Here is a 27,963-nt window from a genome sequence, read left to right as displayed (position 1 = left end):
TGGGTCTGGTGTATTGCATCTTCTTCTTCACAATACCCCATAGATTTTCTATGGGGTTAAGGTCAGGAGAGTTTGCTGGCCAATTAAGAACAGGGATACCATGGTCCTTCAACCAGGTACTGGTAGCTTTGGCACTGTGTGCAGGTGCCAAGTCCTGTTGGAAAATGAAATCTGCATCTCCAAAAAGTTGGTCAGCTGCAGGAAGCATGAAGTGCTCCAAAACTTCCTGGTATGTGGCTGCGTTGACCCTGGACCTCAGAAAACACAATGGACCAACACCAGCAGATGACATGGCACCCCAAACCATCACTGACTGTGGAAACTTTACACTGGACTTCAAGCAACGTGGATGAAGTGCCTCTCTTCTTTTCCTCCAGACTCTGGGACCTTGATTTCCAAAGGAAATGCAAAATTTACTTTCATCAGAGAACATGACTTTGGACCACTCACCAGCAGTCCAGTCCTGTTTCTCTTTAGCCCAGGCAAGACGCTTCTGACGCTGTCTGTGGTTCAAGAGTGGCTTGACACAAGGAATGCGACAGCAGAAACCCATGTCTTTCATACGTCTGTGTGTGGTGGTTCTTGAAGCACTTACTCCAGCTGCAGTCCACTCTTTGTGAATCTCCCCCACATTTTTGAATGGGTTTTGTTTCACAATCCTCTCCAGGGTGCGGTTATCTCTCTTGCTTGTACACTTTTTTCGACCACATCTTTTCCTTCCCTTCGCCTCTCTATTAATGTGCTTGGACACTGAGCTCTGTGAACAGCCAGCCTCTTTAGCGATGACCTTTTGTGTCTTGCCCTCCTTGTGCAAGGTGTCGATGGTCGTCTTTTGGACAACTGTCAAGTCAGCAGTCTTCCCCATGATTGTGTAGCCTATAGAACTAGACTGAAAGACCATTTAAAGGCTTTTGCAGGTGGTTTGAGTTAATTAGCTGATTAGAGTGTGGCACCAGGGGCCATCAATTTTGAACCTTTTCACAATATTCTAATTTTCTGATATGATGAATTTGAGATTTTCATTTGTTGTCATTTGTAATCATCAAAATTAAACAAAATAAACATCTGAAATATATGAGTTTGTATGTAATGTATGAATATAATATACAAGTTTCACTTTTTAAATGGAATTACTGAAATCAATCTACTTTTTCATGATATTCTAATTTTATGACCAGCACCTGTACATTAAGTTCCCAAATGGAGGAATGTATGCCACCATGGTGCAGGCTGTATTAGTGAAGATCATTGATGACTATAGGCTGCAGGAAAAAATGTTCTTCTATAAAGAAAGCATTAAATTACATAAGTCTAGTGAGGGAGGCAGTAAGAGCTGCAGCATTGATGTAAATTCAGATTAACTGCTGACCTTGGAAAGCTTTTAAGTTGCCAAATCCAGGTTTTCTGTTTAAACGCTTTAGTGTCAATAAGATGTAATGTATTTTTAAGACACTGCACCACCAAAAGCATCCAAGCCCCTATGACTATCAACTTGTGTCTTTACAACTTGTGTGTCAGCTCTGTGAAGTCTGTAAAGTCCTGTACGAGCAATGGATCAACATCTTATGGAAACCATAAAGAGCAGCAGAACCAAACCCAACATGATGACCTTAGATGTACAGTAGGCTGAGAAGGTTTTAAGAAAGAAAAGCTTGTGTCACTTAGCAGAGCCTGTCCGGAGGCTGTCCCACTATAGATGTTTGTTACCACACTAATATTAATGAAAAAAAACAAACAGAAAAAAACAAAGGTATAATAAAAACAACAATATTGAGTACAACTGACCCAGCAGTGAGTGTATAGTATCGGTAGTCTGTTTTTGACAACAAAAGTAGTAACATTTGAATGAAAAATAAAAAAGGTTAATAGTTGAGCTTGAAATGCTAAAAACCCTAATAGATACCAGCTATAAAAAAAAAAAACATTACATGCACCTGTAAAAGCATTGATTAGAAATCTAATAAACCACAGTCTGTAAGAGGGGGAGACGTAGATAGCAGGGTGTTAGTCAAATATAATTCTAACACCGATGTTCAAAGAGTCACAGAAACAAAAGGTGTGTTTGAAGAGATCATGATACCCCCCCCCCCCTCCCGTTTCTTTTCGAAAACCACAAAGTGACGTTCAGCGTCATCTATCCCCTCATCAGCGTCAACAGTTAACGCCTTTGAAACACATCAAAGACGCAGGTTCAGTGGAGCCCGGCCTTAAACTCCTCCTTCAGGTAGTGATTCTAACAGTTAGGACAATGGGGAGGAAACAAATTCCTGCTTTGTTCGTTTGATAGCAATCGCATTTAAAGGGTTGGTTTACTCTACAGGAGCTAGATCAGTGTTTTGGACAATGCTCTCACATTATTCACGTAATCTTTGACCACATCAGAAAGTTACAAAACAGATAAATTTACCAAATTCTTTTTTTCTCCCTCTCAGTATCCATGACACCTTGATGTGGACACATTTCTGGACTCCTCCAACACTGGGTCCATTTAAACCACTCTTCTGTCAACAGAGGGTTTTCAGTGCAGACTGACATTCTGCAGGTAGGTGTTGCTGGAGACTGATCACAGATCAGAAGCTGAGCTTCAAAACAGCAACACCCACCTTCCATAATTAACTTCTGTCCAAATGAAGCACCATGATCTCATGGTTAAACTAGTTTCTAGCAGGTGACCAAACGTTCCTGCTGCCCAATTTCAATGGAGTGCTTAACATCTGTACAAGTGACAACATATGCAAGACATTGCACACGCGTCAAAGTCAACAAATCTATTAGTAGACTTTAAACAGGAGGTCTTTAGAAATCAATGCAGGTTTCCAACACGTGAGATAAGACATGATTGCATCAAAATACACTTTTTTAAGCCACAGAGTCAAGTTACAAACCTGACATGTCACCTTTTAAAGTAGTGCAAATCAGACCGAGTTGATCTTAGCTAAGGTCACATAAAACGGCAAAGCTACCAGAACTCTGATACAGCAGACAGGAGGAGGAGATGGGGTGGGGGGGGGGTTGCATGTGTGCTTTTAAAGGTTGGCGCTGAAAAAAAACATCAGTTGAGGTTTCTTTGGTAGCACGGCATGGTGGATTATGATTGATTTCTAAGGTGTTTCTCATTTTTCGTTCAAAGACCAGGCATGTCATAACACAAAAATCAGTACACAGAACTACTGTTAACAGATGAAAAAAAAAAGAAAGTGAATAAAACAGTCTTTCTTCTCTTTTTATATACATAAAACTACAGACGCATGCTCAGCTCCAAGCCATCGATGCAGGGATGGTGAGACTGGAAAGGAGCGATTTGATGCTACGGTCGAGTTCCACATCAAGTCTTTTTGTTTTTCTGGCAGATAATGGAGGGGAGGAGAGCATGTCTTTATTGCTTAAGTTATCCACAGTGAATGAGCAGGCTTCAGGGTTTCGGCTGTTGTTAACAGACCAGCAGGCAGGCATTCCCACTGGGATGCTGGTGACAGAATGACAGGAGCACGGATCTTGGGGCTGAGATGATTGGAAGAGTGGATGGGAGGGGGGGGGGGGTTGTCCTCTCTTTCTTCAAGAGACTACAGAGGCGGAGTGGTTGTGATTGACCATGTGACTGTCGGGGGAGTTCGGGCTGCTGCCAGACGACGAGGGACTCCCCTTGTTTTTGATCTGCAGCCAGGTCTCACCCAGCGCCTTGGCGAAATGGTCGTCCACAGAGCCTGTGATGGACACGGAGTTGGTGGCAGTGGGCTCAGGCTCTTTGTAGTTCTTCCCGAGGCTCCGACGAAAATGTTCCTCAATAACAGGGTCGCAGGCTGTATTGGCTGGAAGGAAAGCAATTCTCAGTTACCAATGAGATGATGAAAAGAAAAGCACCCCTCATATCCAGTTTTATGATTTCTATGGGCAATTTATTGCCTTTAATTAGTTTGAGAACAAGTAATTTTAGGTCACTGAGAGTATCTACTTTTCCTCTCAGTGCTTTTTCTTTAAATACATAAAACGAGCCTTTTAAATTTCCCAGTTAACCTCAGTGAGATCATTGAAATTCCCAGTGGCATCATAAAAAACAGACATTTTAAATTTACTGCGGCAAAGAAAATATAACACTCTCCAAAAGCCGCTGAGGCCCTAAGTGACTTTTTAAAGAGTAAAAATAACAGCAAAATGTTTAAGTTGTTAAGGCCTGCAATAGAGCAGTTTAGAGAGCTGCAAATAATCCAAATTTCTAATCTGCCAAAACCAGCGATTAAAAAGACGAAGTCAAAATAAAGTAACAGATGTTTTAAATAAGTAACTTCATACGATTAAAGAGTTGGATTCAAATTCCTAAGGTTTATCAGAATCACAATCATCATATTGTCATTTTGTAAAAAAGCAACTCTTCAAAGTAAGGGATTATATTTCAAAATTGTTTCTAAAGTAGATTCCAAATTAAAAGCCTCAATGTTTCATGAGAAAATATCAGCTTAAGCACTTTTTTTAAGTTAATTGAGGCACATCTGAAAAATTTAAGGGAGCAGATTATTGCTTCTTTAGGTTCTACATTTCTAAAGTTATTCAACAAGTAATGAAAAAGGAGATTATACTATATATATATATATATATTATAAGTGTAAGCAATACATTCCCAAATCAACGGAGCAAGTGATAAAACAAGGAAATGAAAGCCTTTAAAAATAAAATGTTACATTGAAAGGAGACGTCTGAATGCTTCATATTAGCTCCAATAGATAAAATGTTTATTTTTCATGGTTATGTCATTACATATGAATGTTCCAGATTCCTAATGGGCTCTTAAACCAAATACTGGGCCTTGATGTGGGCATGAACCTTCAACTGAAACGTATTATCCTGAGGAGGACACGCCGAGTGGCAACCTAAAAAGTTCTTCTGGGATTTTTATTGTATTAACTGATGTGGTTTTAATGGTAAATTGTATTCCATCACAGGTTGCTTGGGACTAAACATTTCCAAAATGTGTTTCCACTTACTGTTGATTCTTCTGTAGTTGTTGGTGAAGTTGGAGCAGCCGTTGTGGGAGACCGGACACTGGGACAGGTTGCAGTTGCGATTGTTAGCTGCGGCACATGTGATCACTGATGGACGGTTCTAAAAGCAGAACAAAGTTGTGTTTAATGACAATTCCTAGAAATGCTGTGCTGTAAATATGCAATAGGTTTCGAGGAAATGTTGGGGATGATCAAGCCCAAATCCAATTAAAACGGTCGCTTATTCAAAGTATGAGGGCTGAAAACTTCAGAACTTTTATAGCACATTTTGGACCACGTAAAACAATCTTCATCCTATCAAGTATCAGTTTACATCATGAGGAGGACCTTCCAATAATTACTAACTGAATAGTTAAAGAGGAATGAGTTCAGTGCTGGAACCAGAAGAGCAGGAAGTGCATTTTACCTGCTGCCGTTCCATTGCGCCGACTGTGTGCGGCATCGAGGCCAGAGCTGCTGTGCTGCTGCGTGCCGTCTCCACCATGCTGTTTTTGGTAAGTGCCAGAGGCTGATCCATGCCTGCTAAGGTGGCCAGGTGAAGATGATGATGGTGGTGGTGGTGGGTGTGGCCATACAGGTTGCCCTGGACTCCCAGAGGACCTGGCACCACCATGCGCTCACTGGGACTCCTCCTATGGTCTTTAGGAACATGGGAGTTACGATAGTCTCCTGCTGGTTTCCTGTTAAATAAAGAAAAAGATTCCTTAGATTAGTAACTACACCTATTGGACTAAGTTAATAAGCTTTGATAAAATAATTTAATGGGGGAATTAATTAAAATTAGAAGGTATAAAGGTAATAAAATACCAAGAAATGATTACAGGGAGAAATAAACAGATTAATAATGAAGATCATGTTGCTTCACTGTTACAAAAATAAAAAATATCAGCTATAAATACTAATCTAACACAACAGTTCTCGGGTCCCTTGGAGAGTTGATAAAGCCATTTGGTAGAAACACAACCTCTGTCACACGCCGTCTCCAAGTGAGCAAGGCGAAGGGGGCTCTCGCCTAAATTTATCCAACGTGGACGGACTCCAAACTTATCACTGCACATAGGGACAAATGGGCAGCGAGTTCAAAGCTTTAAAGTGGATCCCCCAGCACAGAAAATAAGCCTTATCGCTCCAGAGAGAGAGAAGCCAGCACACTTAATACTGCCAAAGATAAAAACCCTGCAGGGAAAGTTTACCGTCAACATTCATTTTATCCGGTAATATATTAGAAACATTCCCCTTTAGGTTAAACTCCTTCCTTAAACCTCCTCCCTACAAGAAGTTGAGAACTGGGTCAAAGAAACCTGAACAGCAACAAGAAAAGTCTCTCTTCCCTCCAAAACGTGAGATCATCGCTGGAAAAGCAGAAACCATGATAAGGGTTTAAAGTAACACATAAACAACACACATTTGGGCAGCTTTTTTTTTCAGATCTGGATCATAATAACTTTGATATGTTTGTTACACACAGTTTCTACCAGACATTGCGCAGACTTGCTTGCAGTTTAACAGGTAGTGATTATTCCAGGGAGTGCGTCATATGTGGTCCTTGTTCCCTGTGCTGCTCCACTCCCTTCTGACAAATTAAGGCCCGAGTTGAAGGAACAAAACGTACTCTACTGGTTTCCATCTCTTCATATCTCTCCCCCTAAAAGAGGTTTTGTATGTGGCATTATTTATCTACAAACCGTACTCACTGACTTTCCTGCTATTATACAGACAGTTATAGTACACTATAATATAAAAGTTGTTTCAACAGTTTCCCCGAAAAAAAATTAAAAAAATCTAAAAGTAGATTGGTAAAATTTTATTGCAGATAAACTACACTTTCATATTGGTAGGTAGATTATGTATTCATCCTTTCCAAGGTATCATATAGAGGCATTTCCTCAGCGTGCAGTTTAAGTGAGAGCAAGCATCCGACTTAGCGTTGCAAAAACCAGAAAAACCCTTTAAGGTGTGTTTGGATGCAAAAGCAGTTTGGATAAACAGTTGTACAACCATGTGACCAGGCAACCCGACTGCTGAATCAAGCATCTGGAGTCCACAGCACAGCCCTCCACGACAACACTGAGGAGGAAGTGGGGCGCTGCATGTGAATGCTCCAGACCTTTAGCCCGTGAAAGCGCAAGCAAGGCTGGTAGTTTCCTCCATTTATGCAGACATGAGCAAAGGGACCCCCCACTCTTTCTTTCTCTCCGTCTTCTCTCCCTCAGTTTCTCTCACAATCAGCAGTAAACTTCCTGAGGGCTACAGCGGAACAGACTTGGCAGGGCTTACAAAAGCCCAGGCTCACCAACAAGCTCATGTGTTTTTTATTAGCAGCTTCAATATCTATTTCCATTCTGCTGATAAAGTTAAAACTTTTTACAGTAAATAACATAGAAGAAAAGGGTGTTGTATAATTTCTATTTTATCTCCCAATGTGACCAAAAGCAAATAGAGAAAGAAAATGGACTAATAATTTAGTTTGAATGTGGAAATTCCAAACTATCGTCATTACCGAGGCAGAGGAAAGCCCACATCCTCATTTAGGAGGGGAGTCATCACAGTAACCAATGAATCGAGATAAACCAATCTGCCTAATGAATGGAATTGCTGATGAATCAGCCTTCCTCGCCTTTTACGTCTGCTTGTGACTATACACTAACTCACTTCATGCCAAAGTTCAGGCTTTTAAACCAAACCTGTGTCCTTATGACTGCTACTCAGACAACATCAAAGTGTTGCACTTAAAGCAACAGTGGAAGGACACATTGAGGACAGGTGATGAGGCACATGAAACAAGAGCAAAGTAAAAGAGATGGACTAGAAAATATCAGGGGCTCCAGCCGGTAAAAAGAAAGTTTCTGAAAAATTACAAAGGGTGTTTTATTTTCTTAAGAGTAGGGCTGCAACTAACGATTATTTTAAAAATCGATGAATCGGCCGATTATTTTTTCGATTAATCGATGAATCGGACAAAAAATTTTTTTTATATTAACCTCTTTATTCCAAAATAAACATTTTAGACAGAACAAACAAGCACACAAGTACAGGTTGCTCATTAACTGTAATGGTGCAATATGAAAAAGAAATGTTTGTGTTAAAACTACGCAAACTTACATGAGAAATGTGGCTGTACATCCACAAAATAGAGGGTACTTTGTTTCATAAAGCGCAAAAAGAGACAGGCATTTTTGTTTTTTAAAGCCCCTAAGGGGTTCAAACAACAGGCCCCCCCATTTCAAGAAATTCATTTTTTTAGACTGGAAAAGTTCTGCCTTTTAAGACAGGAAAGCATAGCAGTTAAAGTTGCTGCTTGAGAAAATACTGAACCATAGAGATAAAAATAGCCCTGTGGTTCAAATTATAAATTGTATTTGGAATAAAAATGAGAGAACTAGGGGTGCTAAAAAACACATCCGCCAAAGACAGATATTTACATGGGAATGTGGCATATAATTGACATATTACTGATCTTGCTGGATTTTATTCTGCTTTACTTCCATAAATTGCAGGATCTTCTTTACTTTATCGTTGCCAGAAGATTTAAACTTTAAAAGCCTTGCCCTCATAATTTGCAAGTTAATTTATTTATAAAGAAAATATAAACGCTGCTTAAGCTAATTCAAATGAAATTAAAAATAAAATAAGTAGCCAACCTTATCACTGTCTGTAACCTACTAACAAGGTAAGGAAAGCATCAGATGAGCTGCATGAGAAACTAACGTAATGTTTCCCCACTTTAAAACCAAACAAACATGTCGCTCACCCTGCTGATCAGCTCTCTTCACTGCCATTGAAGGCTCCAACGTGTTTTCTTTTCAGGTGCTGCGTCATAACAGTGGTGCTTCCGCGCCATGTTAATTTGTTTTTACAAAAGTTGCATGTTACGACTTTTTTCACTTTACAAAGCGCAGGCTATTTTAATTATTGTGATCAATTTGCGCCGTCAATCCCGGCACATGCGAGCTTCATTTGCAGTCTGGACGCTGAGGGTAAACTCCTCACTAAAATCCTGCGGCTCTGACTGCAGCGCTGAGAGGGATTCCTGTGGGAGAGGGAGAAAGGGGTTGGGATTGGGGAGGCGCCCCACGGCAGGCAAAAGCCGCCAGTGACACCGTAAAAAGTCGCCAGATTTGTCGCTAGTCGCTTTTTTGAAAAATAGTCGCTGGAGGGGTCTGAAAAGTCGCTGAGTTGGCAACACTGCACCTGCGGCGCCGACTCGCTCCGCCATATTTTTTTTTCTTTCCCCGGATGACGGTGGCGGCGGATGACGCATTAATCGCGCGACACAACTAATCGATGATTAAATTCGTTGCCAACGCTTTTAAAAGTCGATTTTTATCGATTTTATCGATTCGTTGTTGCAGCCCTACTTAAGAGATTGACTGATCCAGTTGTTCCTGATTTATGCTATTCTCTTTTGCACATTTCCAATTAATTTCCTAGGATTAATATCAATAATAACAATAATTGAACTTTATTGGTCTCACATTGGAAAAAGTCACTCTTTGCATTTAACCCATCCCTCCGGGTAGCAGTGGGCTGCCATCATGGGGCGCCCAGGGAGCACTGTGGGGGTTAAGGGTCTTGCTCAAAATCATGCATTGAAGTAATGGGTTTATAGACAAATGGTGGATGTTTATAGCTTTGAGGCATGTAATCAATGCAGGGTAGGCAACATTAAAGAGACATTATGAAAGTTTTCACTGAAAAACTTCTGTATAAAAGCCTTTTTATTTGACCCTTTATGACTTAAACAGCATTTGGAGAGCAGACTAACGCCTCAGTGGTTCAGTTCGGACGCATCTATTAGCCTGTAGCCTATTTTCCTTAAGTTACATTGGGTCAGAACTTCCTGTGCTGTTTGGCGGACGTAATAAATGCGTCCAACCTAACAATCAATAAAACAGAGAACCAGAATGAGCTCTGCTGCTCAATAAAACAGAGAAGCTACCTGGTTGAGTCTGTCCTGAAAAGCCTTGGGTTCCTGCAGCATGGCATTAGTGGCAGCCACTGCGGTGGGGACTCGCTGTACGATCCCTTAATTTAAAACCCAGAACCTCAAAGCTCTCAGTGCAGAAATTATATGGTACCAAATATTGAACAATATTAAACTGCTTAAATCTGTCATTGAATAAGTAGAGCCTTCAAAGCAGCCAGTTGAAGACACCCCATCTTTAAGTTAACCTCAAGTGGGAGATCACAACTGTATGTTTCAATTACAAAAAGGGCTCAAAAATAGATGTTATTTGCCTTTTTCAGCAACTTAAAAGTAAAGACAACATGTATATAACAGTGAAACAAAAAAAATTGGGTTGTTTTTAGAGTTTAAGGAGTTCGAGTCAGAGAACACAAGCTTTAGTAGGAAAAATTTGGCTTTGTTTTGTGGCAACAGCACAGAAGCTATAAAAGTTCTACACTTTTTCTCACACTTCTGCTCTGGAGTCTTTTGGAACATTTTTTCAGTGAATATTTGATTTGGCACATGTTCACATCCTACTGAATACATTTAAGATGAGGGGCCAAATAAAGAACAGTACAGACAGGAACATATGGGATGTATTACAACAAAAAGGAAGTGATGCATAAAAGATTTATAAACTCCAATTGTCATGTATATAATATTCATACATCCCTGTATATTCTGCTGAGACTGTGCTTTATAACTGAGCAGATACTTTTGGTAATATAAGAACCTTTTCAGGAAAAAAGGTCTGTTTTAATCAGGGGAAATGTATTAAATTAGGTCTGATATAAACATATATGCAATCTAAAAAGAAAGGACAAGTTTTAACAAGTTTATAGCAGTGCTGTTTGTAAACCCCGATTACTTCATAAATACTGAGACCCCTGGCAAGTTTTCCAGTGAAGTGATAGCAGAGATAGTGTTTAGTTAGAGCTAGAGCTCATTGGATGAGAGAAAAACCACAAAGAGGCTAAGATAACAACATAGAGACAAAAACCAAAACATACTGGAAAAAGGAAGACAAAAAAAACCTTCCTTTTCCGCCTCACATGTTCATTATATAAATGGTCTCATGTAAAACAAGAGCATAACAATGACTTCCCCAGGCTTGGACACACGTACAAACACACCATATCTTTGCTCTCTTATTTTCTCCCAACTTGGCCTCTGGAGAAACATCCATGAGAAAAAAAACACTGTGATGGAGTTCCCAGTAGAAAGCAGCTGGATTTCTGCATGCTATAGTACTTGACTTGCCTGTTTTTTTTTTTTTTTCTGTTGTATTTTTTCTTTTTTTGCTTTAAGGCCCAATGTCTGCATGGAATAACCTTTATGGGAATATGACAAACGCATGCAGATGGCAAAGAAATTTAGTTTGACGATCAGGCCTGATAGGGAACGAGAACGCATAAAAAACTGCATCCTCACCAAGTTGGGAAACTTAACTTTAGGGCCTGAGGATTATTTCAAAGCCACTTTTCACAGCCATGTTTTATTTGTGGTTTACATAGCAAACAAATAATGTTCTGATAGTTTTTTTTTTATATAAAAGATTTCTTATCAAACAAAGTACTACCTTTATCCCATTTAACTTTATTTTGTTCATTCAAAAGCCTCTACAATACCTGGCTGTTTTACTGCAGTAATGTTGAAAGACAAATGAGACAGCTGAAGAGTTTTATACTGGTTGGTCTGAAACTCCAGAACGGCACACAGGCAAACAGGCTGCAGCAAGCTTCCAGTCTGCAGGCTCCACTGGACAGGATAAGGCTTCTTTTGTTCAAGACTCCTCCTACTCCACCGGGAAAATGAGAAAGTATTCCCTGCTGTCTGACCTCACCCCACACAGATGCACAAATGCACTCATACAGATGATCAAAACTAGGAACATACATATACATGTGTGAGGGACAAAATGCAACACATGTGAATAACTGGTACAGCAGATGGAGTTTCAGGAGAGAAAGCTCCGATCAACATGTCAGCCTGCCTCTAGAACCCTCAAAAATCAAACAGGATTTACTTATATCCTGTTACAGATTCAAATTTACTTTTGTCTATGAACTGGAAAATTGTTCTACTCCTAGCAGAGTCTTGATCTCATTGCAAATACCTCATATAACCTAATATAACTGAGCTACACTTTAAAATGTATAGAAGAGAGAAATGATGTCTATCTTGATTATTAATTAGATGAAATAAAAGATGAAAAGGTTAAATATTCTTTTTTGTCTTCTTATGTATTTTTTTTTAGGAAATTGATGTCAGTTAATAGAATGAAGGCTTGCTAAAGTTTTTAAACATATAGTCTCAGAACTTTTACTTTTGATATATATATCGAGCAAAGGAATGGCGTAACATTTCTCAGATTTAACACATTATAACATTCAGAAGTTTGTACAAGTTTCTGTCTTGGTCAATTTGGTAGTTTTCTGAGGCCTTTATACTGGAATTAAAGCATATAGACTGAAATGAATAAAAATATTATAGTTTTAGCCACATCATCCAGCCCTACAGAAAGGGTATGCCTGTTATATGGCTGTAAGTTCATGAAGACCAGCACAGCAAACATGCAAAATATTCTTTAAAAATAAAGAAACTGAAAACCCTTTTTTTAGCATAAGCTTATTCTTTATTTGTTCCTAAACTGCTTTTCTCCTTTAAATATAAGACCATCAAATTTTGTTCAACACTATCCAGGGAATGCTGTAATACTGGTATTTTTTACTCAAGGTTATCATAATTGTTATAAAAGCTAATACCCATAAATCTCCATACTAAAACCAGTTCAAGATACACAAATAAAACATTCTATTAAATCAGCTGTGTGGTTACATATCTGAGGTATGAAATCAGTCTAAATTAAACTAACAGAAGAATATTCATATTCATCAACGTGTAGCTGAGCTGTCTTCTCTGATCATCAGAGCTGTATGCATGCACGTGCGCATGTGGTATGCACCCTGCAATGTTTTCTGAGGAAACTATTTTTACAAACTATCTTTAGTGTAAATTAGCTGAACCCATCATTCTCCACTTCAGTGTAATCACTACCATCAAGTCAGAGGTTAAGTCTGACAGCTAGTTTCAACAAGTCACTCAGTGGTTCACTTTACCACGGAAAGCATGACCTTAGAAAAACAAGGTCTCAGGGATATAAATGTATCTTTGTATCTGTGAGAGCTCTAAATACAAGAGGACACAAGGAAACTAGAAATGTTCATTTGTATGATTACCCAACAGCCCTAAGTATAACTCACCGTAAGCTAATAATCTAATGTGCAATTATACCTTGGCATTATGGATTACATCACTACATAGAAAGCCAATTCAAAAGGACAAAATATCGCTTTTACATATTTTTAATGTTTTAGAAACCACACAGAGTAAAGTAATGGCAACAGGAGAACGTGAATATAGTTAAATAAAAGTTGATACAACAATAAGTGCTTCAGTACTCAGAGCCTACAGACTAAAGTTCAACCCTATGATGCACAAGAAGGTGCCTTAAAGTGAGAAACATCAGAAGATAAGGCACAATAAAGCTGTAGTCTTGTTTTAATTGAGCAATTATTCTTTAGAGAAAATAAATCACTGCATAGATCAAGACATTACAACTGGATTCATATGAAAAATTTTCTCTGAATATATTATGTTAACCTAAATAATTAGGAAAACAGGAAAGCAAACAGTCACTGACTGTTAATACACTCACCGGCCACTTTATTAGGTACCCCATGCTAGTAACGGGTTGGACCCCCTTTTGCCTTCAGAACTGCCTCAATTCTTCGTGGCATAGATTCAACAAGGTGCTGGAAGCATTCCTCAGAGAGTTTGGTCCATATTGACATGATGGCATCACACAGTTGCCGCAGATTTGTCGGGTGCACATCCATGATGTGAATCTCCCGTTCCACCACATCCCAAAGACGCTCTATTGGATTGAGATCTGGTGACTGTGGAGGCCATTTGAGTACAGTGAACTCATTGTCATGTTCAAGAAACCAGTCTGAGATGATTCCAGCTTTATGACATGGCGCATTATCCTGCTGAAAGTAGCCATCGGAGGTTGGGTACATTGTGGTCATAAAGGGATGGACATAGTCAGCAACAATACTCAGGTAGGCTGTGGCGTTGCAACGATGCTCAATTGGTACCAAGGGGCCCAAAGAGTGTCAAGAAAATATTCCCCACGCCATTACACCACCACCACCAGCCTGAACCGTTGATACAAGGCAGGATGGATCCATACTTTCATGTTGTAGACGCCAAATTCTGACCCTACCATCCGAATGTTGCAGCAGAAATCGAGACTCATCAGACCAGGCAACGTTTTTCCAGTCTTCTTTTGTCCAATTTCGATGAGCTTGTGCAAATTGTAGCCTCAGTTTCCTGTTCTTAGCTGAAAGGAGTGGCACCCGGTGTGGTCTTCTGCTGCTGTAGCCCATCTGCCTCAAAGTTCGACGTACTGTGCGTTCAGAGATGCTCTTCTGCCCACCTTGGTTGTAACGGGTGGTTATTTGAGTCACTGTTGCCCTTCTATCAGCTCGAACCAGTCTGGCCATTCTCCTCTGACCTCTGGCATCAACAAGGCATTTCCGCCCACAGAACTGCCGCTCACTGGATGTTTTTTCTTTTTTGGACCATTCTCTGTAAACCCTAGAGATGGTTGTGCGTGAAAATCCCAGTAGATCAGCAGTTTCTGAAATACTCAGACCAGCCCTTCTGGCACCAACAATCATGCCACATTCAAAGTCACTCAAATCACCTTTCTTCCCCATACTGATGCTCGGTTTGAACTGCAGGAGATTGTCTTGACCATGTCTACATGCCTAAATGCCCTGAGTTGCAGCCATGTGATTGGCTGCATAGAAATTAAGTGTTAACGAGCAGTTGGACAGGTGTACCCAATAAAGTGGCCGGTGAGTGTATATTACATATCTGAGATGCATCCACCATGATTCAGAGATCAGATTCAAGCAATTTTCTGAGCCTGATCAGATATTTGTAGGTCACCTTCTGAGAAATTGATTTTTCCCTTTATTGATTAAATACAAAAAAAACAAACAAATAATTTCAACAACTGCTGGCCTGTAAACAAATCAATTGTCAGCATATACTTCCTCAAGTCTAAAACAAATCATTAAAATAAGCCCATTGTTTTTGCTACTGCAGCATGTGAACCTCCACACTGTGAGACAACCATGATATTTTGATTCCATTTTGATTTAAAAAAAAAGTGTCTCATCATTAAAAGCCCTTAAAAATGTAATCTACAGGTTAAACCTAACAGGAAATAAATTAGCGCTGGGCAGTTACGTTAGATAAACCTATGATATTGCATCATATTGAATGCAGCCCTTAATGAATTGAATCAAAATCTAAGATTTTTATCTTTTTTTATTATTTTATTTATTTTTTTTTTAAATCGGTGAACATCATACCATCTTCCAAACAACCGACAAAATACTGTAATATACAAAAGCTGTTGATTTATGCCAATAGAAAACAAGGCACATAGACTGACTTAAAACCTATTTACATTTTTACAATAATAGAATTGGCTAGTGTTCCTGAATGACTCAGTCATAACAGACTGCACAGTCACCTCCCCTGATGTGAAATGCTATGAGTTATCTTCTGTTACATTTCTAACCATTCCACAGCTTTCAGAGTTAATTTCCTCTACAAGAAGCTTCATCTTCTGCAGACACAGTTAAACCTCGTTCAAAATCACTGAGTCCAAATAGGGCTCAGTCTGAATACCTTAAGTTGTAGCTCCTATCTCCTATAATGGTTGCCCCCTGGCTTAAGTGTCCTTACCAATTTGAGGTATTCACATTGAGCCTGAAACTCACAGAAAAATTATCCTGTGCAAAATTTCACTTGGTCAACAGAAAAGCTGTGAATAGGTGATAATATGGTAAAAATAAGGCATGTAAAGAACTTTTATAGGGAAATAGAATATAGATGAGACTGATAGAGACATTCAAAATCTTCAGAATTCACCAACCAAGTCTTAGTAGCTGCTTTGTAATGCATGAGATTGTATCCAAGTATGTACTTACAGCTGTGCAACAAACAGGCGACTCATCTTAGCCACATGCTCATTGTCATCCATGTCGCTGTCTCCCTGGTCCCCACTCAGCTTCCTCTTGGTGGGGCTGATGGGAGGAGGGCCAGTCCTGTGGCTGGATATGGAGGAAGAAGAGGATGACGAGGAAGAAGACGAGGATAGGGACAAGGACTGGAATCTGGGGTCCCCTCTTAATGCTGCTTCACCTGTGAAAAGAATACAGAGAAATATGGATAAATAAGAATTTCTAGCAGGATTAGGTATACCTTTGGATATCAAAACAGAAGTTATACTTCCATACTTATTATAATTGGTAAAAGTTATGTTTTTAAGTACTGTTAAAACTACTTTCTTGAACAAATTGCCTGCAAACGCAAGAAGATGATAAGCATTTTCTGTCCAAGCTGTTTAAAGTGCAATTTGGGATTTTGTTGACTTTTACAGTTTGCTGAGCAAAGCATAAACCTCTGGCCTCAGCAGAGAATCTGGTCAGCAACATTTTGGGAGGAAATAGTTGTGGATAGACTCCATATACACGTGTATGGTGGGAACCATTTCTTCCTCCGCAGTCACCTGGTACAGAGGCCCTACAGAGTTGTCCATGAATGGGAGTTCAGGCAAAAAAAGAAAAAAATAATAATCAGGAAAACTACTACTGGCTCCGTCTCAGCGAGGGGACTTTCCACTGCTCGGTTCAGCCTCGTATCTGCCTGAATCCACTCCAAACAAAACGAAGTCTGCACTAAATCTCCCTTTCTGACTGCAGCTTGCTGCTTATACAGAAACAAAACATAGCTACTAGAACTGCACTCTTATCACCAGGACTATTTTACTCCAGACCATTTACTTTCAAACCAGACAGCATCAAAATAAGGAGCTGCTCTTTGCCTTAAGATTTACTATTTATGAATTGAAGTTAAAGAAAACATTTAAAAATAATAAAGAGTGCCAGCTTTTTTATAGTTAAAATGATTCAGAATAAGATGTTATAAATATTTATGCTTATTTTCTGCACAGCTGTGGGGAAGATGAGGTCATAAAATCTGATGGAAATCTGGCTTGACCGATCTGAGAATGACTGGATTACTTGAGGCAGCAGTATGCATACACTAAAAAGATCAAGGTCGTAAAAAGTCCAATAAACCGTCTTGCACAACTCATCTATGTATATTTAGTCTTTGCATGGCCCCAGAAACACAGCAGCAGCTCCTCCCCTCTCTCTGGCATGTTCCTGCTTGCCCCACTGTGACCATAGCAACAAGGGTGACATCATTGTTTTTTGGCAAGGCAGAGGGAGCGCAATAAAGAAGGGAGAGTGTAACACCACACTGTCCATTCAGCATCCAGGAAACAAATGCTTATCATTGAGCATTGTCCACTACACAGAGTAAAGCACTGACTTTTTTCAGAAAACAAACAAGAAATACTTCTTAAGGAGTAAAATTTGCTGCTGAAATAAAGACTGTTGAAGAGACTCCAAGAAAACAGCACAACTTAAGTATTTTGGCATTTCTCAGGCTCAAAACGCCAAAACTCAACATTTAAAACATGTCAACATTCATAACAACATGCCAATTAATTTTTTTTATAGTTCTATTAGATAATAAAATATAATAATATAATTAGGGTATGTGGATAACTTAAACCATTTAAAAACATGTAAATGTTGATCATTAAAACCAATTCCTTATGGGTTAAAAATCCCATTGAAATGTTGCTGTCTTTATCCCTTTTGTAGTAGCTGTGCTTCCATCCATTATAAAAGAATTTAAACCATCCCTACCATTCATGAAATAGACCTGAACATGCAACTGGCTATGCCACATAGCTACACAATTGCAAAGCAATCAGCTTGTCTATAGAGTGACAATCTATTTCCTATTTTTCTACCAAATACTCAACACTATAAGCCACTGGTCGATGACTTCAGGCATGGAGGACCTTTAAAGCAACTCTTCAATTTAAAGGCTTAAATGCTAAATAAAGGTGGAGATACAGATATACAGTTTTTGTCCTTTTCGGGCCGATTCTCCAGTTGTGTGAGAATTTTTTTGATCAGGCCGACTTTCAGCCTCATCGTGCGTCCTGCGTTGTGTAAAATAAAAGGGGAATCGAGGGGAGATTTGCCTCTCATGACCACCTCCTGATCATGAATCGTAAGGTCGAGAGAAAATCAAACATGTTTGAAATTCAGTCGGCCCGCGTGAGGTGGTCATGAGCAAATCCTACTGTTGAGGCACAGCTACGAGCCAATTTACCTAAACTTTAGGCTTCCAGATTGACAAGTAGGACATCTGATTTTTACATCGTGAGCTGTGAACTTTTAAACCCTGCGGTCTAATCATACAGTTTAAGCTGTAGCTGAGTTCAAAGATTGAAAATATCGCACAGTGCATGCCTGCACTAGTTACTAGCAAAGCAAAGTGTGTTAACGGTTTCAACACCTAGTAATGCATCCCCATTTGGATTAATTTAAGAGAAAAAAGTTCAACATAACACTATGAAGTGACTGTGCATGTGTCTGCACAAACAGCTAGGAACCGACTCCATGAGGATGGTATGAGGGCACAACGTCCACAGAGATGGGTTGTGCTCACAGCCCAACACCAGAGGTAGCATGTCTGCCATTAGGTACCGGGATGGGATCCACTGAACCATTGTGAGACCATATGCTAGTGTGGTTGGCCCTGGGTTCCTCCTAATGACAGACAGATTTTATTTTGTCAATGTTATGTTAAAAATGCAGGAAAATGCTACACCTTATGTGGCTGGAGTCTGTCAGCAGTTCCTGCAAGATGAAGGCATTGAAGCAATGGACTGGCTTGTCTGTTCCCCAGACCTGAATCCAATTGAGCACATCTGGGAAATCTTGTCTCAATCCATCCACCAATGCCACGTTGCACCACAGACTATCCATTAGTTGGTGGATGCTTTAGTTCAACTCTGGGAGGCTATACCTCAGTAGACCATCTGCCACCTCAACAGGAGCGTGCCAAGGCATTGAAGGGAGGTCATACAGGCACGTGGAGGCCACACACAATACCGAGCCTCATTTTGACCCGTTTTAAGGACATTACATCAAAGTTGGATCAGCCCAACATCAGTGTATTTGTCCAATTTTATTTTGTTTGCAACTCCGAATCCAGGCCTCTGTTGGTTAATACATTTGATTTCCATTGATTTTTGTGTGATCTTGTTCTCAGCACATTTAACTTCGTACAGAACAAAATATTCAATGAGAATATTTAATTAATTTACATCTAGAATGTGTTGCTCGAGTTTTCCCTTTACTTTTTTGAGCAGTGTACTTATGTATTTAAGTAATTAAAAAACATTTAAATAACCCTACATTCAATGTCTTTTTGTAAAAGTTCACAATAATATTGCAGGTAGCTCAAGATTTATTGCTACATTAAATTGTGGAACTTCTGGCTCTCATGACATCCTAATGTTTCTTCTCTTACAAGTTTAGCTTTATTGTAGGTAAGTAGAAAAAACAAACATGAATAATAAATCATACTTAAACTTCCATGTGTCATTTTCAATAACAGACCTTAGGTTGTGGAAATGTTCAGTGGACATTCTTTATTGATGAAAGCAGGCACAATACATGAATTGGCAGAGGAGACCAATTAGATCAGAACAAAGCTACAAAGAAGCAAAAGCAATTTTAGTATTTTCTGAAAATTTGCATTTGAATGAAGGGACAGATGGACACAATTTTAAATCATATTAAAATAAACTTTAAAATAATACTCAAGATATGATCTGATATATAATACCATATATATATATATATATATATATATATATATATATATATGGTATTACTATTTTAATAAAAAAAATACATATACATATATATATATATATATATATATATATTATTTTTTTTATTAAAATAGTATTTTTAGAGCAGCAGAAATCATCTGAAATAGGGCAACGCAGAAGTATAACTCCACTAAAGCTTTCCCCCGCTTGGTCTCCAGTTAATTTGGTCTACATGATCAAAGCTTTTTTTCTCGTGATAGAACTTCAAACAGCTTGGAATCAGGATGAGATTGGATTACAAACGAAGGTAAAGCCCTCTCCCCTACTCTCCCTCCTTCTCCGTAGGTCTCCTGTTTTTCTCTATCAGCTCACTGCCTCCCCTCCTTCTGGATACTTACAAGTTTAAGCAAATCCTCTATTTTTGCAAAACAGGAACGTTGTTATTTTTGGCAAAGTTCCTTGGTAAAAACAAACCTCTTGGTTGCTGTATTTTCTTACTCTATATAGGAACTCAAAATTTTAATATCAAAAATGGCAAACAGATGTTCTCCGGCAACTACAGTGAACTTTTCAACCCAATACTACACTAGGTACAGAGAAGTAAACAAAACTGCATGCCTGTGAGGTGTTGTTTTTGCTATCTTGTATAATTTTCTGCTCAGCTACAGAGATACAGCATTACCTTATTAAAATCTCTTATTCCCAAATCAAGACAGAAAGACATTAAAAGCCTGTCTGTGGGTAATCATTGAGCTCAAATGTGGACATCCTTACAGCTATAAATATAACCAAGTTAGCATGGAAGTTAAAATTGGCAAGTCAATAGAAACAAATTATCAACTTTGTACAAATATGCAATTAAGTTGGATTAAAGAACTGCCATCTCACTTAAAGAACTTGCAAAACATCTTCTCCCTCTTACCGTATTTTCTTGACTATAAGGCACATTTAAAAGCCTTTAATTTTCTTTTAAAATGACAGGGAGCCTTGTAATCCTGAGTACCTTATCTATGGATCAATTGGTTAATCAATACCGGTTGTACTCGGGGCTCTGTGGAAATGTTTAAGTACGACTAGTAAACTACTGGTACAACGCCGCACTGCTTGCAGCATTACGGCTACCTTACTCAGGGGACATGTATATAAATGATTTTCAAGGCGTCCTTCTTGGTGCTTTTGTTTTATGAAAAGATGTAATCTCTCAATCCGCACACCAACTACCATCTCACAGCAACTGCCAAACAATGCTGAATGACGCCTCAAGCATAAACCATGCTTCAATCAGCCGGGTTGTTCGGTGTGATCCTGAGTTAACAGCAACCATAGTCAGCCATTCAGTTGGTCAGTACCTGTTAATTATTTTATCACGTAAAATCGTTTTTTTAAAGATACAATCTTAAAAGAGATTGTGCACCTCAAAACTTTATCTGTAGACTCAATTCAACAAGATTATGGTTAAAACATTAAATGTATTTTTATAGTGGTGGAGTCCCATGGAATGACCAGTCTTGCTGCTAGACTAGCTAAGCTAACCTGGTGCAAGCAGAAGTGGGAATCCCTAAACAGTTGGAAGCCTGATATCATTTTTAGTGAGTGAAAGTAAATATAAATCCTTTATGAGGTATGTGGTAAAAACTGCAACTCCCACAATATCAAACAAGGTTTCTCCAGAAAGTTTAGATATTTTAGGTTAATGTATATTATATCAATTATTAACTGTGTTACCAGTTTAAAGAAAAATAAATGGAGTACTAATCTGATTATACTATAGTACTTAATACTTTTCCTTGTAGAAAACAAGAAATATGCATTCTTTTTAGATTGGCCTTAAACCAAATTTAGGAGCGTCTAAGCAATATACATACATATTTAAATGTATATGTTTTTCATTTATCACGGTTTTTGCTGGCAGCACTGCAAGAGAAGAGATCACGAGTTGGATTCTGTCTGCTTGTGGAGATTCTTCCATTATTACTCCACTGTCAGCCTCTACTTGATACAAATATGTGGTAAGGATTCTAAATTCAGGAAATTTCTTGATATCTAAGATTTACTCTATTATTGTAATGAAAAAAGCAAAACAACTGTTTCAATCAGATTTTAGAGGTTATTTTTAAAATAATTAAGCAGTTAAAAAGCAGCTCTGGTCAGATACATGTTGATGAAAAAACAGAAATGGGTTAAATTTGTAAAATTCTGTACACAACCTGACACATTTCTCTTTATATATTTTATCTTATTTTTTTCACACCAAGAACAGGTATTAATCATGAAAATCACCTCCTATCTGGTGTAATAAAAGTAACAAGACTGTAGGACTTGAGAAATTTCAAAAACCCTTTAAAAAAAAAAACAGAATGGAATTGGAAGCTGAAAGTTTCATTTAGATAAGTTAATAGAGTATTCAAACTTGGATTGGTGATTAGCTCAATAAAATTTAGTAAACTTAGTTCAAAAGAGTGACTAAAACAAAGCTGCTAATTTTGCCTGTAAATGAAAAATTCTGCTTTCCGGCATGAAAGAGCTTTTCCAACAAAGTTTTGCAAAAATTTCATTAGATTAAAACATCAAGGCGCCCACTTCTCAAATTACATTACTCCATGTTTTAAATAAACACAGTAATGCTTGAGATTTCAAATAAGTGTTGATAATGACAGCAACGTGAGGGCTTCAGAAAAGACCTGAGGCTCTATAGACAAAGCACTAGTATGAGCATGTATGCGTGTTTGCCAGGAAGTGTGTTTGAGTAGGTGTGCTCATGCATACAATAACAAGCCAGGACACCCACACCATCACACAGCTCTTCCAACTCTCTTTGGCTCAACATGTTTGAACTCAGGGGCTTTTCTTTCATTGTATTTACCATGAGCTCTTTCCCAGATGTAACTTTTTCTCAGGGGACACATTGATTTTATTATAGTCAGCCAAAATTATGTTTTCAGAAAAAAAATCTTCCAAACCATATAAAAAGGGACCTTACTTGATACACAAAAACCTCTGAACTGCCATCTTTGTTCACTTGATGAGCTGCAAATGTCCAAAATACAAGCTCCATACAAGTATACTTTCTGTTGCAAATATTCTAATCTTTTAGTTTTGAACTAATAGCATATATTGCTGAATTCCTTATCCATCTCATAAAAATTTACAATTTTAATAAAGTGCCTTATGTTTAGATTTTTTAGTTTAGATTCCTTGGACATGGTCCTAGTATTTTCATAAAGAGAAAAGGAGATGATAAGTAGATGATATTTAAAATCTAAAGTAACACTTCTGGTCATTTTGTTGTCTTGAGATTTTATCTTCCATGGTGCAATAGAGGCCAGGGGGAACAGCTTGAGAAATCTTTTTCATAATTAGCCGCAGAGAAGTTGTCTTATGACTGAAGTGATTTAGCTGGGATTTGCCATCAGGGCAATGTGGGCAAATGCTCAGGGCACCACTTGAAATGGATAACAAAAAGTTTGCTGTAGACTTGATATAACTCACCATGTGAAATTTAATTATAGCAGTTTAGAGCCTTGTTTTCTGAACAATATGTCTGACACTGGGTTTTACTGGCTCCTGTGATTATTATTGTTGTTGATTGTTGATAAATAAAACAAATAAATAAACTCCACTGCCCCTCCCCCCCATCAGTCATTTGTTAAGACTATTACAGCATCTGCTTTTCTGTATTTGTTTCCAGTATAAAAAAAAAATGGTACGATGGCAGAGTAATAATATATGTCCTACAAAGGGTACACATGAGGATGTTGAGCTAGTTTTCACAGACCACCTAGCGGACTATTGCTAGTATTCAATAGTCAGAGATATGGGAATGGTTTAATGTTTGGTCAGGGACTAAAGGAGAGGTCATGAAAGAACAACCCCTGAAAGCCACTACTCCTGAGCTCAGTCCTCTATTGTACTGTAGCCAGGGTCCGAAACTAACAAATGAGACTTCATTTTTCATTTGGTGAGTTAAAGCCAGAAAACCACAGTTGCACTACAGTTAAGTCATTTTATTGTTTATTTTGGTAAGTATCTGCTCTGTACCTTTGTTCCTCTGATTCTGTTCCTCACACGCCAATAGACCAACATATTGAAAAATTAAAATACAGAGAGCACATCCCCAACATGCCGTCATCTAACTGCGACTCCACCGCTCTGCAATCTCTAGCGGTATATAGCTGGAAAAATGAAGCCTTCTAAAAGACAACATGCCAACGGGAAGGAGGAGACTGGCTTATTTATGACGATGATGCTAAGCTAATGAACTGCTAAGTGTGCAGCAAATACGCAAAAGAGAACATTGTATCCAAGCACATAATGAGTGAAGTTTTGCCCAGAAAAGCCACTATATCTGCCTTTCTCTTGCCAATACAGAGTCCTTTGAGTCCCATTAAAAACCTCAACACATTTTCCTGGGTGGTTGACATCTTACTCTTTCATAATGTCAGAATATTTTAAGTTTATCATTTTGGACCAGGTTTTAATGCAGAGAATGGACTCTCTGCTATGGACCATTTTATACTGTAAGAGCAGTGATTTCTATCCTCTAGGAAAAGGTGTTGACGTATGATTCCTAGGCTACGTTCATACACATGTGGCCCATAAGTTTTAACCCACGAGTTACTTATCTCCAGTCTTTGAACAGCAGTCCTAACGGCCCAATTTCATTATTTACACCAAAAAAGAAATCAGTTAGAGCCACTTTCATACATGGCTCTTAGTTAGACAGGCCTCAATATCTGATAGTTTTCAAAGTGTCTGCAGTGTGTGCCCTGGCTCCCACTACACATCCATACAGATTCTCCACAGCAGCAGCAGCAGCAGTCCCTGCCTGCTCCATTAAAGACCCCTAATAGTTATGTGCTGTTATTAATCTTCCCTCGTCTTTGTATGATGTGGTCGCAAATACAGCTGTACCATATGGCTGAAAAATGTATTAAGCTATCAAGCCTTTAGATCAGTGTATAGGTAATTATAACGTTGTGTTCTGTTGACCTATTTGCAATAGGGACTCGGGTGGTAGAAGCCTAAATTTAAACAGTAAACCTAACCCTATTTAAATATAAACTTTTCTTTTTAAAATAAGTCAGTTCTACTCCAAACCATACTTAGTTTGGCTGTGATGCAAATTTTTTTCTCTGCCTCTATCAGTGATACCACGTGGATATGGATCAGTGGAATGATTGAAAATTTTATCAGACATAGTTTATTTTATTAGCCCAGCAATAGTTGCGATACTGTCAAATTCCATTGCTCAACAACTTATTATAACAAAAAGGCACTGGCATGCATAATTTACCTTTTTTCCCCTAAGCAAAACTTAATTGAACACGTATCAGTCACATCCAATATTTATTACTTACTTTCAGGTTAATGGTTATAAAACTGAGATGTCTGATGTATGTTTACATATTTTTATTGCATTACTCTGTGATTTAGGTCTAACCAAGTAAATGTATCTGATATGATGAGCAGGCCATTGTGGGCAGTGTTAACGATGGTTATTGCCTTTTATATTTCAAGTGACATCACTTGACATTATCTGTACAGGGGAGTAAATCTGAATTCCTGAATAAAAGTGATTTTGAGTTTTTGGAGCCCGGGGCCCTGAAAAATGGTAAACCAGCATCTGGAAATGAAGAGCTTTATCAGGCAGTAATGTCATTTACCAAACAAACAGCTATGTTCTTTTTATTTATTTTTTTTACCAACATAATGCAACAACCACTGAGCTCTATTCCATAAAGAAATTAAATATTTCCAGAAAGATTACAAAAGCTGAAAAACAATAAAATCTTCAACACATATTTAGCTAAGATGCACAAATAAAACCACAAAGCCCAAAGATGAAACTACAGTAAGATTATCAAACATATCAAAAATTGTTATTCCACCTAATAGTGATGTTATGAGATGAGCCGAGGCTTCGAGGCATGTGTCGAGTAATGGAGGGGGCGTTTCCCTGAAGCGCGTTCGAGGCGTGATTCATTTATGGGAGGGGCCAAAATGTATGACGTCTGAGGCCCGCAACCATACTACCACATGACCGCTTTGGCAAGTGGTTCAGAAAGCAAGAATTTTGACAGGCATTTAAACAGCCTCAGTATTCAGTCAAGATGTGGGAGTTTGTTGGAGAGTTGCTGTCATCTGAATAGAGTTTGGATACATTCTAGGAAGAGATCGTTGGGAAAAACAACCAATCTAGTTATTTTAAACTATTTTGGTTAGAATAAACAATGTAAAGATCAAAATCTGAGCAAGCCACCAGACACAGTTGTAACATTAGTGTTAAGTAGTATTTTCTCCATTGAACAGTTAATCACTTAAGCAGCGTCATCTTTAAGACACAGACTCCCTCTCCTGAGGTTGATGGTTTAAGACCTTCCTTTGACTTTGGAATTCAATTCAACTGAGTTTATTCATATAGCACCAATTCGCAACACATGTCATCTCCAGGCACTTAACAGTTCACCAGATCATACAGTCAAATTGATTCAAAGTTTTCTATCTAATGAAAACCAGTTGGTTGCATCGACTCATTGACTTGAATGCAATCCTTCACTAAGCATGCTTGTAGCGACAGTGGAGAGGAAAAACGTCCTTTTTAACAGGAAGAAACCTCCAGGAGAACCATGCTTGATGTGAGTGGTCATCTGCCAAAGCCGACTGGGGTTCAAGGAGACAGAAGCAGAGATACAAAAAGCAGCTGTAAAAGGCGGCCCCAGTCCAGGAACTTTTGAAAGTTGCGATTATATTTAATTATTTCGATTAATGAGACTAATTTGCATTGGTTTGCCCTAGTAAAAATACAGATTTGCTAACAACGCTGCCAAATTAGATTGGTTTAGCAAAAAGATTGGTTGAACACAACTTCCAACCTGATTAAAACCAAAAAATGTGGAAAAAACTATTTGCACAAACACTTTCACTGTCTGCTTGAGCTTATTTCACTAAAATTTCAGAAAAACTGTGCACCTTAATGGATTGTTCTAAGAAATTTTACACTTAAGAAAAACTTACAAAAGATTTTATTATAGACACCAACTATTAACAAATTCAAAAGGAACTTAAAAGGGGGAAAAAAGAAAAACAATTGCAAAAAAAAATCAGATTTTATTTCAAACTGTAGTTCTGCATTCCACCAGTAGGTGGTGACATGTTCTCATGGCGCCTCATGAACTGTGGGGATCATTGAAGCAATTTGGCCAAACTATTTAATGCCTCACGAGGCTTCATCTCACCAGCATTACCACCTAGCATCATTCAGCACAGAAATAGCAAACAGCGGATAGAGGTTAACTTTTGGTTTAAAATATATATTTCTTTAAATGTGAAAACTAGATACCGACCCTAGAATAGGGGACATAGAATAATAATAATGAAAAAAACTGTTTTCACGTGATTTTTAAAATTTCAGAAATGTATTATTTTGGTCAAAAATAACAGTTTGTAAGTAAAGGACCAATTTTAGAACTTCCACAAACAGTAGTTAAAAACGCCATATTTACCTTCATAGCAGAGGATACCGATGTTGTTGTTCATTTTGTCCAGGTACTGGTAGTTCAACAGGTCCATCTTCGTTAGATGCATTTATCGAGCTTTCATTAAAACAAAAAAATAAAAAAATAAAGACCAGCTTCTTCTCTTCTCCCTGAATTCTCTTTCCAAACTACGGTCAAAAAGCTAAAAGGCCCAGCCTCAAACTTTATGTCTCTATTAAAACCCGTTAGCAAAACAAAACAAAAAAAAAGTGGCCTCGCTGTTGTTTTAACTGGTTTCAATGTGTTTTCTTTCTCCCCTCTAAATGTGTGTCAAGCTATAGCAAAGACAAAGAACGACAAAAACAAGCGAAAAAGTAGCGTCAGTCGTCCTCACAGCCAGCTGTAGGTCTACTGCACTGACACGCAGGCTATGCTTGGTATGACTCCTATGCTGTAGCAGTGGTTTCCAGCGCTGCTGGAAGGAGCGCACTGCGCATGCGCACTAAATCCCTGGAGCGCCTCAAATAACAGAGATGTTTAATGCGCAAGATCAGCCCCCAAAAACACCCCTCCCTCCCAGGCAGGGCTCTGAAAAGTTAAAGCAACACAGCATTTGAGTTGTTGGAGATCATGCAAAAAAGGAAAAAAAAAAGGTTCCTAAAACCTGCATGTTTTATTAGTGAAGTAAACTTC

General features: G+C 38.5%; 1 protein-coding gene across 1 annotated transcript; it reads right to left on the bottom strand.

The window, feature by feature from the left end:
* Positions 1 to 1,415: 1,415 nt before the first annotated feature.
* On the bottom strand, positions 1,416 to 27,728 carry vgll4b (vestigial-like family member 4b). The gene is made up of 5 exons (XM_038307842.1): positions 27,298 to 27,728; positions 16,017 to 16,230; positions 5,404 to 5,677; positions 4,980 to 5,097; positions 1,416 to 3,809 (listed from the first exon to the last, which is right to left on the bottom strand). The coding sequence occupies exons 1-5, from the start codon at positions 27,377 to 27,379 to the stop codon at positions 3,556 to 3,558; spliced, it is 942 nt and encodes a 313-aa protein (XP_038163770.1). The 5' UTR covers positions 27,380 to 27,728; the 3' UTR covers positions 1,416 to 3,555.
* Between the last annotated feature and the right edge of the window lie 235 nt (positions 27,729 to 27,963).

Source organism: Cyprinodon tularosa, unplaced genomic scaffold (assembly GCF_016077235.1).
Source record: "Cyprinodon tularosa strain WSP-4 unplaced genomic scaffold, ASM1607723v1 ctg621, whole genome shotgun sequence".
In the NCBI taxonomy this organism is placed as follows: Eukaryota; Metazoa; Chordata; class Actinopteri; order Cyprinodontiformes; family Cyprinodontidae; genus Cyprinodon; species Cyprinodon tularosa.
This window is presented reverse-complemented; position numbering and strand designations above follow the sequence as displayed.